General features: G+C 44.1%; 1 protein-coding gene across 5 annotated transcripts in view; it reads left to right on the top strand.

Annotated features, from left to right (window-relative positions):
- The window catches only part of NRP1 (neuropilin 1), a 147926-nt gene that overhangs the window by 48592 nt on the left and 83739 nt on the right, over positions 1-15595 (top strand). For all 5 annotated transcript variants that reach the window (XR_014818078.1, XM_021064976.2, XM_005668178.4 and 2 more), the window contains exons 3-4: positions 7470-7651; positions 13954-14181. Coding sequence is in view for 4 of the 5 variants with exons in the window: in XM_021064976.2 (XP_020920635.1) it covers positions 7470-7651; positions 13954-14181 (410 nt within the window). In the remaining variant the exon portion in view is untranslated. The remainder of the gene's footprint in view (positions 1-7469; positions 7652-13953; positions 14182-15595) is intronic.

Raw genomic sequence — 15595 nt, 5'->3', positions numbered from 1 at the left:
GCCATGCCCCTCTGCCACTTTCATACTCCCTCGCACAATCACTGGGTATCCCTTTATATTTATGTAGTGAAAACCATTTACTATTGCCTTTTACTCCAGCAAAAATTTTCCCTCGATTTTTTCTTCACTTTTGTAATACCTCATTTCCTGGGACTGTTCGCTCTTGTACGTATTACTATGTTATTATCTAACCTATTAATCATCCATTTTCTATGGCTGCAATAAAATTATTGATATTCATTATTATGGCCCTGAGGTGTTACAAAAGTTTAAAAATGAAAAGATTAGCTTTATGAGTTTGATTGTACTCTGGTTATTTGAGCAGGGGTGATCTGACTGTGACACATAGAGAAATCTTTATTCAGCTTTAATCAGAGGATCCACATGGGAGGGAGTCAGGTGGACTATTCAGTGTTGGAATTTCCTGAAGGAGAATTATCTGGAAGCCTGTGGACTGGTAGCATGGGTAACTCCACCCAGGCCTTTGAGGACAATGACATAAAACAAAAGACAATTTCGTTGTTGTTGTTCCAAACGAGGTGAGATGTTTGATGTCCCATTTATAATCAGCAGAGTCGGATGCTGGAAAGATGCTTGGGCTAAAGAACATGCAGCAGCCACTGTGCCGAGCTCCCTGGTCCTCTGGCACCAGGCTCTTCCCAGCTCTGTGGTGGAGGCCCAGCCAGCCAGCAGCCTCACCTGGGACTTCCTATGCTCACCTTGAAGTTGGGTAGACAGTAGACCTTCAGCTGGAACCAGAGTTTGGGTGATAAGATCAGTCAAGGAACTTGAGGTTGAGGCAGAGGAAAGGCCACTCAAATGTTAACCTGTTACCCCAGTAAATGCAATTGCCCAGATCTCACAGCTAGCCATCACCCCCCACCTGCAAAAACTGCAGTGATCAAAAGACTAGTGCCCTACATTCCTGCTCATAATCCACAGAATGTGTACAAGAAGAAAAAAATGTCTATTTGAAAAAATATATCAGAGTTCCCACTGTGGTGGAGTGGGTTAAGGATCTGGTGTTGCTGCAGCTGTGGCGGAGATTGCAGCTGCAGCTTTTATTTGATCCCTGGCCTGGGAACTTCCACATGCCACAGGTGTGGCTTGAAAAAAAAAATTAATAACTTTAAAATGAATTAACTTATAGCATATATATGTATCTTTAGGAAAAATATATGACATTATTTTAATGAAGGAAACATTACTTTGTAAACCTTGAAATAACCTTTAAAGGGGAATATGACAACATAACAAACAAAGCAGCATTCAGTTGATGGCACAAATGTTAAAATTCTGCACAAATTTAGATGACTTTCATAGGAATTGGTATTTGACCCTAGGCCTGGAGCTGTAGGGACAGGAGCCAGGTCACGGCCCAGCCTCTCTGTTCTCCTATAAATGCCCAGGGGCTCTCTGCACTGTGTCCCACTCAGGCGCTTGCCCCTCTGGTCTGCAACTAGGCTTTGCCAGCTCCATCCTGGGGCCTGAACCATCTGGTGCCAGCCTGGGGGCTGCAGAGGGTCCTGTCCCTCCCACCTACTCATCCTGGGGAGGCAGGCTCTTTACTGGAGCCATCTGTGTTCAGGCTTGGAGTCCTGACCAGGGAGAGAACAAAATCACAGCTACCTGTCATCCCCAGGCCTAGTTCTAGTGTCCAAGCTGCGTTTGGGTTCTAGCCACAGGTTCCCTGGACATCAGCCTGCCCTGGAGGACCAGGACACCTCTGGGAGGAAGCCCATTCAATGCCACCATCACCTCCACTGAAACTTGCAACTCATGCAACTCCCGGAAGGCCAAGAGCTCCCTCCCTCTCATCTCTCTCTCTGGTCTTTCTCACACACACATGCACACCTACCTTTGCACACACCAAGATGTTTGGATAGCTCTAAGCACACTGCCGAGAAAAATATCAGTGACGTATTAGTTGATGTGGCATTTTCCTAACAGCAATGCCAGTTGAAAAAGTGAATTACTGGTTGTTCATGACTAATTCTTAAATAATAAGACACATCCATTTCCCACCCGCCCCCGCCCCCGCCCCCACCCCCGCCCCTATATGTATGAAAAGAGAGTAACAAGAGTAGATGTTGGAATCAGATAGTGCCGCCAAGCAGAAGGTATAGAAAGGGTGCTAATTATTTCCTGCATGTGTCTCTCACCCAGCTCTTGCCCTTCAGAGATGGATAACTGCGCTCCTGGCATCACTGTAAAAAGACTTCAGTAGATAATAATAATCCGAGAGGACATTGTAACAGGGAAATTACAATGGCAGGTGTTAATGCCAGTATTTCAGAAAGTATGAGAGCAAATCTGATTCATTTTGACTTTCTAGTACTCACCAGAAAAGTATATCACGTAGAGAGTCTCATTGATTCTGTCTTTTTTTTTTTAAAGCAAAGCCTTTGAGTTATTTCCAAGTAAAGCATCATAAAAAATAGACTTTTCTGATCAAGAAATTTCAGATTGTTGAGTAGGCAATAAGGTATTGATTTGTGACTTTATGTGGAGGTAGTTAAAGCCTTTCAAAATAACTTAGCTGATTACAGAGGAACACCTGTCCAGTAAAAATTTTGAAAAATACAGAAATAAGAATAATTAAGAAATAACCTCACTGGTTAACTCAAGATAAACACTTGTTAACAGCTTGCATATTTCCTTCCTGTTCTTTTCCTGCAATATGAATCAAAATGGATGATATACTGTGTGTAGAGTTTTATGTTCTGATTTTTCACTTATTTATCATAAGCATTTTTCTTTTGTTGAACGTGCTTTTTAATGGTTGAGTAATATGCCTCCATATGAATATACATAAATTCTTTCTTATTTTCTTCCTTCCTTTCCATTTTTCCTTATTATTGTGAAGCTTCAGACAATACCTTTTGCATATATATTTAACATTATTATAGATTATTTCCTTTGAATAGATTTTATTAATGTTTTTACTACATAAGAGGCTATGAACCTTATAAGGCTTTTCGTATATTTATCTTGATTAGAACATTGCAAGCCCGCCAGAGCGCTTAGGGAGTGGGTCATGTGAAATCTCATGGAAATGCAGGTGCAAAGTAATTGGTGCCTACTGGTTCCATCACTGTATATTTATATATCCAAATCCTCTTTCTAATACTCTGAGGAAAAAAAAATCCATTCTTTTCTGGGGAAAAGGGAAGGTAATTCTTAGACAGCAGTACAGTAATCCTTTACAGCTTGTTAAATTAGGTTGTTTTTGTTGTTTTGTTTTTTTTATTGGCCACACCCATGACATATGGAATTTACTTGGCCAGGAGTTGAATCTGAGCAGCAGCTGCAACCTATGCCACAGCTGCGGCGATGCAGCACTTAACCCACTGTGCCAGCCTAGGGTCAAACCTGCACCTCTGCAGCAACCCAAGCCACTGCAGTCAGGTCCTTAACACACTGTGCCACAGTGGGAGCTCCTTTTTCTTTTTTCTTTTTTTCCTTTTTTCTCTCCCTCACTCAGACTCCCTCTCACCCTCCCTCATTCCTAGAGCTTATTCAGTTGGGATAGCTATTAATGCCTTGTGTAAAATAAACCAAGGATCCAAAGAAACACATTTTTGCAGGTGAAAATTATGCTAGCCAACATCATCTCTCACTCTGGTTTATGATGTCAGGGATCGGATTTCCCCATTATTAATGTACCTTTGCATGCGGGAGGGAGATCCTCTTGGAAGGAGATTAAAAAGACACCATTACCTAAAATCCCCCTTCCTCATAACTTGAGAATGTCCAGAAGCTGTGAGGGGTTGGCCCACTAGCTCCCACCCAGACAACACCCTGCAGAGGATTCGTTTTTTCCCATTAACGGGCTTCACCCTAGAGTCAGGGGTCATTTGTACTCACAGGAGAAACCTGACTTAAGGAAAGTGTGCTGTTCGTCTGTTTACCCTACATACCTAGAAAGCCTCTCAGCGGGCTCTTTAGAGACTGAAGACATTTCTCATTCTCCCATCACTTTCTCCCTACCTTGGCCATTTTCCTAAAACCATAACTCAGACTTTCCAGAAGAAAAACATAATCTCTGAGTAATCCTTTCACAAGTTCTTAGAAGGAAGTCTTTATTCTTTTATCACTCTTATGGGAAACCTAACTCGTGGTTGCTACTAGGATTCAAAATGTTTTCACCACCCACGTTTACCCAGGTAGGGCAGGGGATTGGGGGTAGGGGCTTGGGGTAGGGGCTTGGGGGTGGGGTGGGCTGTACTGTGGAAGCAAGAAGGGCAGCTTAAGAAGCGAAGCCTGTGCTTTCAAGCCAGGGGTACTCCTGAGAAGAGCCACCCAGGGTCTCACACCCAAAAACTGAATCCTAGGGAACGTGTCTTTACTTATAAGAAGTTTAGGTAGAGAAATGGTTGCATCATTCCCAGTGAAGGTAGGCTGCTTCATTCACCATTATTAGTGCAGAAAGGGACAGCTTTAAGGTAGAAGATTTAAAAAGAGAGATGGGAAGGTAGCTAAACCCATATGATGTTAACCCTCCCATGATGATTTTTGGGGAGGGGAGGTCTCAGGAAGAGTCCCCCCCCCCCCCCGCCCCCTGCTGCCCCCGCACAGGTGGGTGGCGCCCTTTGGACCCAAAGGCATCCTCCTCATCAACCTGGAACATTATTTTTCTCCAGCAGAGCTCCAAAGAGATAAGACGGGTTCACTCTGTGACCCCTCCTCTGGCTTTTATGAATTAGATTCCCAGGACTCCCTCCCCAGCTCTCCTCCCACTGCTGGAGCTTATCGAGCGAGGTGGGTGCCTCTGGGCTTAACTGTGCAGGTCTCCGCTACCCAGACTGGGGATCTTAGCATCCCCAGGAATGCAGTGGCAGCAGCAACGGAGCAGTACAGCCGGCTGGGGGATCGAAATTTGCAAACTCAGGATCCTGGGCCTGAGGCCAAGGCAGGCTGGGTGCGTTGCTGTGGTGACACATTTAGTCTCTGGGGAGGGATGCTGGCATACCAGCTGCATTCCTGGCACCACGTTTGCCAGCAAGAAACTTATGGAATGGAACCGGTCTCAACTCCAGAGGGAGAGGCGAGCTGCTTTCTTAACTTCCTTGGCAGCATGGCCCTTTGCAATTTGTACGCATACACCCTCTTGGATATTTGCATGAACTGCTTTCTGTGATGGATTTGGGGCCCTGTTGGGAGGGTACTGTGAAGGGAAGTGCTGAAATGCTAGCAGCATCCCAGTTTATAAATGTATCTATTGTCTCCCTGAATAATTCCATTTTCTAAAATTGGCCCTTAAGATGCAATGACTTATCTTTTACTGGGTAGTGAGTCTAGTCCCTCTGCCCCTTTTAAGAATAGCTTTTATTGTTGCCAAGAGGAAAGCCCGGTATTTACTAGTAGAAGATAATGTGAATTAAAATCCTAGCTTCCTCCCCCATTGAAATTCCCTTGCACTCTATGAGCTGAGTTCTCGCATACCTGAGAGAAAAGTCTCCTGGCAGAAATGCCCTTAGTTCTTCAGAATGCCCGACCTACCTCTCTTATTTGTGTCTGGAAGGCAAAATACACTAGGATCTGGCCACTTAGTATTCAGACCATGTCAAGATGCAAGTAAAAAGCCTATATAGCAGAGCTGATGCACAGTCGCCAGACCAAATTCAGTCAACAGTTCAAATCACAGTTAAATTATAAGTGAACGTGGGGAGAACCATGCAGACCTGTCTAGTCACCGAAGCAGCAGAGATAAAAAGAATTACTGCGTAAACGCCAGCTTGAGAGGCTTTCATGAGCAGAGAGATGGGTTTCTTTCCAGCTGCCCTCAGTGGACTATGAAAAGCCAGTGAGGATTTTGAACTAAGGCTGCCTTCCTCCTCCTCCTCCTGGTCCTCCACTTTTGCTCCTCCTCCTCCTCCTTTGTCTTTTCTTAACATGCCAAGAAGCTCCCCATGAATAGAGAAACAAACAGTTCTTCTGTGTATCTCCATCATGTTGGAAAGGGACCGCGATGCCAGCCAGTGGCCAGTGGTTACTCTTGAAGCACCAGATGCAGCAGAGGAAATGCAGTTAATACAATAATTCACATATGTTAATGCCACATTCCATCAATGTCAGCTTTATTTTCTTCGTGATATACACAAAGCTGGCACACAATTTTAACTGGTGAGGTAATGTCATCTTTAATTTAGAGAGCCTTTAGCTGTCCACTTTAACAAGCATAGCATCTCTGCAGTTGTCTCGTGAGACTTTACATAAACATCAGTCATATGTCCCGGACAGTTTGAAAAGGATTGCTAAGGAGGACACTGGTCATCATGAAGATTCCCCTCACTTTGATGTCTTTTAAATTGCCAGGGACAGTTTATGTTAGTGCCATATTTTAGCCATTACTGAAATTAATATATCCCAGGACTTTCGGACCAAGTTAAACACAGGAATAAAGATGTGAAATGAATGGACTGTAATATTTCCATGTCAGTTCTAGAAGAAGTACGAAGACAAATCAGATTATCTGGCTCCTAGGTGACTTGGCAAATAAAAAGAAAAGACAGAGCAAGACACTAAGAAATACGGAATGCCAGACAAAGTTCTTCCTGTTTTCCTGGGGGATGTTAATTTATTGGAGATAGAATTTTCCACCTTTTAGAGATAAAGAAGTTCCAAGCATATGCATTACCTCGGTACCGTCTTGAGAGTGACATTTTACTGCCATCGTCTCTATCATTTGTCTCTTCAGTGTATTATTATTAAGCCTGAGTTTAAAAAAAAAAATCATCTCACTGTGATGGTTTCAAGGGTATCATATTTCCTTTTCAAACAACAATATTCCTTTAAAGATTCAGGCTGGTAGGTATAAACAGAGTTACTTTGCATTTTTAAATCAACTTTTTTCTTTGCAGCAATTACGTTCTGCCATTCAAGTGTGTAGTTTGTGGGGAAGACGATCTGTGTTTTCAGCAGAGTGGGTGCTGAGAGAGGTTTTCCCTAAGAAGCCTGGAGTTTGGTGGAACTGAGTTAAATGGTGAAGAATCTGTTTATTATTCCGTAGCCATATGTTTAGAGGGTCGCTCACAGAAATCAAAGTATTATTCATGGAGAGCTCCAGCCAAGGAGACATTTTGAATTCAGCAAAGAACTTCACAGTTTGAAAAGAATGCGTAGCATTATGTATTGACACCCCACCACCACAGACAAAGGAACACAATTTAATAATAGAGAATTGTGCTCAAGAGATTTTCCTTTTTCTTGTTAATTGGTTACTTTAACTGACATTGTCTCCAAATATAATGGACACCATTATTCTTAATAGTTCTGTGTTGCCAGATGATGCATACGGACGTGATGCAGTCCATTTTAATTCTTTCCCCCTCTCTGTGAGATGCAGCAGTGAGTGAAGACAGTGCTTTTTCTGCCGGCCGCCTGTGGTGGGCGATGCTGATTTAATTATTGAAATGAAGAGGGCGTGTCTCGCTGATGCGGTGGTTCCTTCCATCTCTGTGTCTCAGGTATGACTACGTGGAAGTCATCGATGGAGAAAATGAAAATGGACGTTTATGGGGGAAGTTCTGTGGAAAGATCGCCCCTTCTCCTGTCGTGTCTTCAGGGCCGTTTCTCTTTATCAAGTTTGTCTCTGACTATGAGACACACGGCGCAGGATTTTCCATACGTTACGAGATTTTCAAGAGGGGTGAGTAACTTGCAGTAGGACAGGCGTGACTAAGTGCTGTCCCATGATCTCATGAAAGATAAAGTGAAAAGAAAGACGAGAAGTAATGTTTTTCTTTTGGGTAAAAAGTCACACATCCCCATTACGAAAATGTTGGAAAATACGCTAAACGAAGGAAAATTAACCCAAATGTATGGAGCAAGTATGTTTTTAAAACTTTGAAAATGTATTTCCAGTCCCAAAATTTCATCGTTCTAATATGCTGACCTGTGATATAATGCATATACGCCATAAAACTCTTTGAAGAGCTTTTATTATCATCTTCAAAAGTAAGTTTCATCTACTCTTCAAGTTTGATTTCTTTTGTTAACAGTGCATGCGTCCCCTCTTACCTGAAAACCAGGTACATCCTGTTCCCTTTACTTTTGGTAAAGTTTGACACTGATAGGTCCCAGGAAAAGCAAAGCAGTGCTCTAGCCTGTGAGTTTCTAAAGCAATTGAAGAAGAGGCTTTTTACTATTGAAGGGATAATTGGAGAAAGAACTTGGAGGAAACAAAATAGCAATCAGTGCTTTAAATGGCATTCCCCGCAGGAATTAAATATCAGTTGTCCCCTCCAAAATACTCACTTACTAATCTTCTGTTACAATAGTATATGGTGGGTATATAGTATATACACACTTCTAAGAATGTAGAAGTTTTGAGGCGTTAAACACCGGTATCAGTCAATTGATAAACAACATATCTTTATCTGGATCTCACTGTTTTTCACAACAGGCTGTAGATTCCTGCTATGTGTTAAGTTCAGCTTTCCCTTTTATGTTGACATTAATGTGTGGGGGCCTTCCAAGGACAGAGGCTCAAGATCTGAATGTCTTGTCCTGGAATATAGGAGAAAGAGCTTTGTTTAATAGAAAAAAAATATATAGCTACACCAAATACAAAAGCCTAGTCTTTTGAGCCAGTGACAACTAAGAATAACAAAAAGAATTGTAAGCATTTCTGGAAACATTGGCACAACTTCTTTAAATTTCAAAGAAATCTGGTACTGCCCTGTATACTTATGGATAGACAGAGCTTTCTTCAGAAATTCAACAGAGCCCGTGCTTAGAAACCCTAATTTAGAAGAAATAACAGCAGATTTATGACATCAGTATGTTCACATGATCATATATGTACATACTTCCTTGTGTTGAAAGCTGTTTGACTTATATGGATCATATTGTACATGTATACGTATGTACACAAACACACACGCCTGTATTTGCTTGCTTGCCTACCTGAGGCAGCATCAAAGAAAGAAGCTGTCAGAAAAGGAGGCAAGAATAGCTTTTGTTTCCAGTGTTTCTCAACGATCTGAAGGTGGTTGACAGAGAGAGAGAGTGAGCTCCTGCCCCAAGTCATTAGGAATTCTTCAGCCTCCTTCCCGTGACCTTGGCCCCTCACTTCTCAGTCTTGGGTGCACCGGGATTTCCCTGTCCTGCTCTCCAGTGCCAGCCGTGAAACATCAAGCCTCTCTTCATCTTTTTCTTCTTGCCTCCCTTCGTCCAATATGGCTTCCGGTTCTTTTGGATTTTCATCCAAAGTTTTCAAAGTCTCATGGCTCCGGAAATTTCAAATCATGGTGTTGGACATCTGAACCTGATAGAGTCTTGTCAGTCAACTACTAAGGAGAATCCCAGCTTCCTCTCCACATCCACTGCCATTGACCAAATAGACCCAGTCTGCCCTTCTTCACCTGTTCTCTTATTCTACACATGGCTTCTCAAACCACTGACCCAGACCACCTTTGGCCGGTGTCTGTTACCTGTCAGGTCAAGCCTCAGTGTCCTCTGAGGTCAAGCTCAAACATTGCCATCAGCTGCTCCTGACCTTCCCGGCTTCACTCTCACAAACCCACTCTCTGGCTCCCTGCCCCAGGATGGTGCTCTGGGTGAGGTCCAGCAGACCTTGATGTGAATTTTAATTCGGCCACTGACCACCAGTGTGAATGTTCCTCATTTGAAAAATGGTAACGGTATGCAGCACAGGCTGGCTGTGAAAATCAGTTGAAATAGCCAGTGCCTGTCCCTGAAGATGGGTCAGTCCACTCTGGCCGTTACGATTATGAATAAAGCTGGTGCCTCCAGATTTCACAGCCCTCCCTTTCTTCTGGTTTAAGCCTCTTAACCTCCATGGAAACTTGGCTCTAAGCTTATTCTTCTTAATTAATGTACTTTTTATTTTCCTAAATTTGTACCCACTTTGTCCCCTATGCACGCGCACACACACACAAATATTCACACATACATACTGCCTGTGTATATACACACACACAACTACATTTCACTAATATGTTTTTCCTAAATATTTTCATATTTATTCATGTGTGTATACTGCATTTCCCAACTAAATCAGTACCACCTAAAAAATTCAAAGGAAACATTTTTCTTTCTCCCTCATTGCACATCCTGTCGTCCTTACAGACACTCCACACAGAGCCATGAGCTAGTGGAATTCATTTAGGCACACAGACAGGTTCATGGACATTTTTTCATCCACAGCCATGGAATAATATTGTAGAATCTCTGTTGTTTTGAAAACATGATACTTCTTCCAGACTGCAGCAATTTCAAGTTTCCCCAAAGCACATAAATTAGACGAATCATGGTTGAACCAATACATTAATCTTTCACTTGTTGACCTTGAGTCTTTCTGGCAGCAGATCACAGGGCCATTTCTGCATCCCCAGGGCTGCGTTTCTAGAGGACCACCTTTGCCTGCCAGTGGTGGCCAGTCCCTGCCTCTCCCCATGCCTCCTGGAGCCCCCTGGAACCCCTGATTCTCTTCCAAGGTGCCTGCATTCCCCTTCTACATAGCTCTTCCCAAATGCTGAAACTGTGGGCCATCAGCCCGAAAATGATTCCCATTCACCTCAAGGAGTTTCTCTGGGAAGCACCAGCTGGCCCACCTCCCGCTCTTCCATGGTCCTTCTCTGCGCCTGGGTTGTTCAAGCCCAAATGCTGGGAGATGCTGTGGCCGGTTCCGGTGGGTCTCAGACTGAGAACAGCCTTGGTCCCTTCATACATCGTTTGACTGGGAGTCTGAATATTTAATAATAATTCTACAGAGGATGTCTTCATCCTTATCCCTACCCACCCGTATGGTCCTTGACAACGAAACGAGGGCTGCCTGTGACTACACAGGTCGCTCCCCGACTCACAGATAATGTCAGATGGTGGTGTCGCTGGCCCGAGACACTGCTTGTTCACCCCTCACACCAGGAGCCCGCTCACTCCCGGGCACACGGGGCGGCTGGCCCTCACGCCTGTTGCTGGCCTGGGTGTTCGCCACAGGATGCTCCAGCCCACTCCCACATCGTCCCTTCTGGGGAGCACTCGCCCCCCCCCGGCGGCACGTTTATACCACAGTGAATGAGGAACCGGGTAAAACAGTTCTCGGGTATCACTGAGGCAGTAGGACCTTGCAGAAGGTTTGAGCTTGAAAGAACGTCTTTTTGGTGAGGGGCTTCATTTTTTGAAGTTTTATTGCGGTATAGTTGATTTACAAGGTGGTGTTAATTTCTGCCGTACAACAAAGTGATTCAGTTATGTACGCACATCCGTTCTCTTTCAGATTCTTTTCCCACATAGATGATCACAGAACATTGGGTAGAGTTCTCTGTGCTCTACAGCAGGTCCCCGTTGGCCAGTGACTGAAAGGACTCTTTTTTTTTTTTTTTCCCCAAATCCTAAAGCCCACCTCTCGTTTGTGATGCATAGAATCTGAAAACCAGGAAGGTTAAGAGGCCACCAGGGCGACACTTCAGGTCGTGGTAAAGGCAGGACAGAAACTCAGATCAGAACTCAGATGGCGCTCTGTCCAGCTCTCTCCCACTTCCCCATGGAATGCCCCCAGCCTTTGTCAAAATAGCTTAGCAGATCTGGGCTAGCTTCCAGAGGGATCTGGTAGGACCAGGAGGGTACAGTAAAGGCACTAGAATTTATCTGGTTTTGAAAGCATGCCCTTAATTCCTGTGCTTTACTTTTTGTCTCTTATTAAATCTTAACCTCACCTAGGTAATTTTATCTGTTTAAGAAGGAGAAAATATTAGAAACTGCTTCAAATCCTGCTGTTGGCTTTGCCAGCCAAAGCCCCACGGAGGAAGCTGGAGAGCTCCAGAGTCACTGTTCCTCCATCTTGGAAATAAAATTCTAAAGGGTCCCCAATTGCACAGGTGTATTAATGACTTTGAGAATCAGTGACTTCAGTCAGCATAGCCACGGTCGTCTCCGAGTCCACTGAAGGGCTTAGAAACATAAATGAGACAGCACACTTCATAATCTCTTTACCTGAAATTGACATGGCAGGATGCCCCATGTTAATAAATATATGTCACTTTGGTGTACAGCAGAAATTGGCACCACATTGTAAATCAACTGTACTTTAATAATAATTTTTAAAAGTCAAAAAAAAAACAAAAACATTTTAAACAGAATTGAATAAAGCAAAAATAAAAACAACCAAAAAGAATGGAGTAGATAAGCATTCGAGGCCTTCGAGGTAAAAGGGTGAGCCACATGGTGGAAGGCTTTGGGAGGTACTTTAATCAAGTCAGACCTCTACAGGCCAGGCTTATTGTACTGTCCACTAAATCGTCTTCGTCTGTGTCTCCAGGGCCACGGCTGTCTAATATGTGCATGGAGAGAAAGCCATCGTTTGGTTTTCTCAATAGGCTGCCAGATGCACTGAGGGGGAGATGCAGCTTACTGGCTCTTGCCTCTAAAAACACAGATCTGCTACTTAAATTTAATGTGTATTGATGCCTAATATGTTGCCTTTCGTAGTTGGTGCTTCAGAAGAATATTTAGTTAAGAACAGCTCAACAAGGAGCTCCCATTGCAGCTCAGCATGAGCGAACCTGACTAGTACTCATGACGCTGCGGGTTCAATCCCTCGCCCCACTCTGTGGGTTATGGATCTGGTGTTGCCATGAGCTGTTGTGTAGGCTCAGACACAGCTCACATCTGGTGTTGCTCTGGCTGTGGCGTAGGCCAGCAGCTGCAGCTCTTAATTCAGACCCTAGCCTGGGAACTTCCATAGGCCGCAGGTGTGGCCCTAAAAAGAAAACAACAACAACAAGCAAACAAAAGAACAAGCCCAGCAAACTTCTCTAATTAGCGTTGAATCCTGATGTGCCCTCAGAGGATGCCCATCCGTGGGACAACAGCCCAGAAAAAGAATTGTTGAACCAACAGTTACCAGATCTGCTCCAGAAATTCAGAAGGGTCCAGTCACCTCTGGTTCCCGGAAGAACCCTAAAAGCTCTTTGCAATCACAGCAGCCGAGGTAGCAGGCAGGGGCAGAGCTGAGAAGCTGGTGCCCCCGTTGGTGTGGGTGAGCAGTTTCAGTCGTGGGGTGAAGACCATGCAATTCAGTGCCAGCTCCACGCGCTGAAATTGTGGTCACTCATCCAGTCACGAGGCCGACTTGCAGTGTATGTGTGCACGCACTGGACCCACTTCCATCACAGATCACTCTAATGTGGCGTCTTGAGAACACGGAACCGTCGTTTACATCACGCGTCATAAATATATACGTCACACACACCCATCTGTGTATGCACAGATAGTGTCAGGATGGCCTCCTGTCCTGTGTCTGATACTTTGGCGAAGGTTAGGATGTCAACATTGGTATCAAGTGACTTTTAGCCCCAGGACCCGCTTCGCAGTTTATCATGCCCCCTCTACCAGCCACACTTTACTGGCACACCTGTGTCAACACCATTCGGAATGAGTCAGTCGCCCTGCATCCATGTACGAATCACCTTTCACGTTTAGTTTGTCAAAGAGGCAGAGGTCACATCTGGCCGAGTTACTGAGTCGCTGGTGTCGGAATCTGAAACCCCAGCTCCCTCCACTGAGTTCTCTCCCCTCGCCTTTGTAAATGTTATATTTCACCAATAAAGGGCTGTCAGCCTCAAGATTTAAAGATTTAAGCTTGAAGGGGCTATAATTATTTCTCTAGGGCTCTGTCGAGATTTCTGTAGCTTACTCATTCATTGTTCCCACATGATTTTGTATGTGTCATTTTTTTTTCCTCTGCAACAGCAGAAGTTTTTAAATTGCTCCACACAAATGGAAAACTAAGGTGAACACAGTGAATCTGAACATGACTTTTCCTCCCTATCACTGCTGTGAAAAGGTCTGAGTAATGAGTGATGAGGACAGTGTTTCTAATGATGGGCTTTTATTTGGCAGAGAAACTGTCTTTGCTCAGGTTATTTCTAGGTAAGGTCGTTTAAGTGGAGTTTTCACTTTGCTCCTTTTTGCTTTAACTCGCAGGTCCTGAATGTTCCCAGAACTACACGACACCAAGCGGCGTGATCAAGTCCCCCGGATTCCCTGAAAAATACCCCAACAGCCTAGAATGCACTTATATTATCTTTGCACCAAAGATGTCGGAGATTATCCTGGAATTCGAAAGCTTTGACCTGGAGCCGGACTCGAATCCCCCAGGGGGGATGTTCTGTCGCTATGACAGGCTAGAAATCTGGGATGGATTCCCCGATGGTAAGAAAGACAGGGAAACATCCCCAAAAGGGAAGGATCTGGGGTGGGGGTGGGGTCCTGGGATCCTCTTAAAAGCAGTGTGCCACCTGCATCACTTTTTAAAAAATAGTTCAAAAGGAGGAGGCAAAACAGTAAAGCCATAAAATAATTGAATCCAAAAAAAAGTAGTGATTTTCTTTTTGGGGGGAAGAGAGGGGTTGTTAACACCACTTTATTGTGGCAGTGGGTAGATAGCACAGTGCCCTCAAACCTTTAGGTTTTATCTCATTGTCTGATTATAAACTTCTCAAGAACAGTAAATTCTCACTCCTATCAACATGAGAATCTCTGTCAGCCTTCCCACACTTACCCGTATACGTATGTAGATACATATTTTTTCTTGTTCAGGTTCTTTGCCCTTATAGGTTATTTGAGAGTATTGAGTACCGTTCCCTGTGTTATATAGTCGATTCTTCTTGGTTACCTGTTTCACACCTAGGAGTGTGTATATGTTAACCCTCAACTCCTAATTTATCCCTCCTCTCAAGACTTTGCAATTTTCTAGTGTAATTCCTTCATGTTATAGGTAAGGAAACGGAGGCCATCGAAGACTACACAAGGCCGCATAGCTATTTTTGTGACACAAATGGGGCCAACCCATGGTTTTCCTGGCTAAAGTATTTTGCTCATTTTATGGCCTCGCCTAGTGGTCATTAATTCATAAGCTCATCAGAGGATGAGCTGACATCAGTTAAATCAAACCATTCACTTTGCAAATGCAAAGACTAAGGACCAGAGAGGTTAAGTACCTGCTAAAATTTTACTGGTGAAATATACATCCATTATGCTACCAAAACAATTAGAAATTTCGGAAAGGAAGGTGAGCATGTGACGTTCCTAATTTAGATGGATTCTTTGTTTGCTCTCTAGGGAATTTTTCTCTTCGGCAATTCAAATGGCCTCAATACGTCCTTCGTATACATTGTTCATGTCATCTAAATTCACTGTCCAGGGAGTTCCCGATGTGGCTCAGTGGTTAACGAACCCAGCTAGTAACCCATGAGGATGAGGGTTCGATCCCTGGCCTTGCTCAGTGGGTTAAGGATCTGGTGTTGCTTTGAGCTGTGGTGTAGGTTGCAGACATGGCTCAGATCTGCATTTCTGTGGCTGCGACCTAGGTTGGCAGCTGCAGCTCTGATTCAGCATATGGAAGTCCTCAGGCCAAGGGTCGAATTGGAGCTGTAGCTGCCGGCCTGTGCCACAGCCACAGCAACAGCAATACCGGATCTGAACTCATGGCACATGGCAACACAGCTCATGGTAACACTGGATCCTTAACCCACTGAGCAAGGCAGGGATCGAAGCCACATCCTCATGGATAGTGGTGGGGTTCATTACCACTGAGCCACAGTGGGAACTCCTGTGTGGATTTTAA

This window comes from Sus scrofa, chromosome 10 (genome assembly GCF_054392235.1).
Source record: "Sus scrofa isolate SSC_HxYL_T2T_F1_AM1 chromosome 10, Sscrofa_HxYL_maternal_Yorkshire_Landrace_v2.0, whole genome shotgun sequence".
Lineage (NCBI taxonomy): Eukaryota > Metazoa > Chordata > Mammalia > Artiodactyla > Suidae > Sus > Sus scrofa.
The sequence above is the reverse complement of the archived record's forward strand: the minus strand, read 5'-3'. Positions and strand labels throughout refer to the sequence as shown.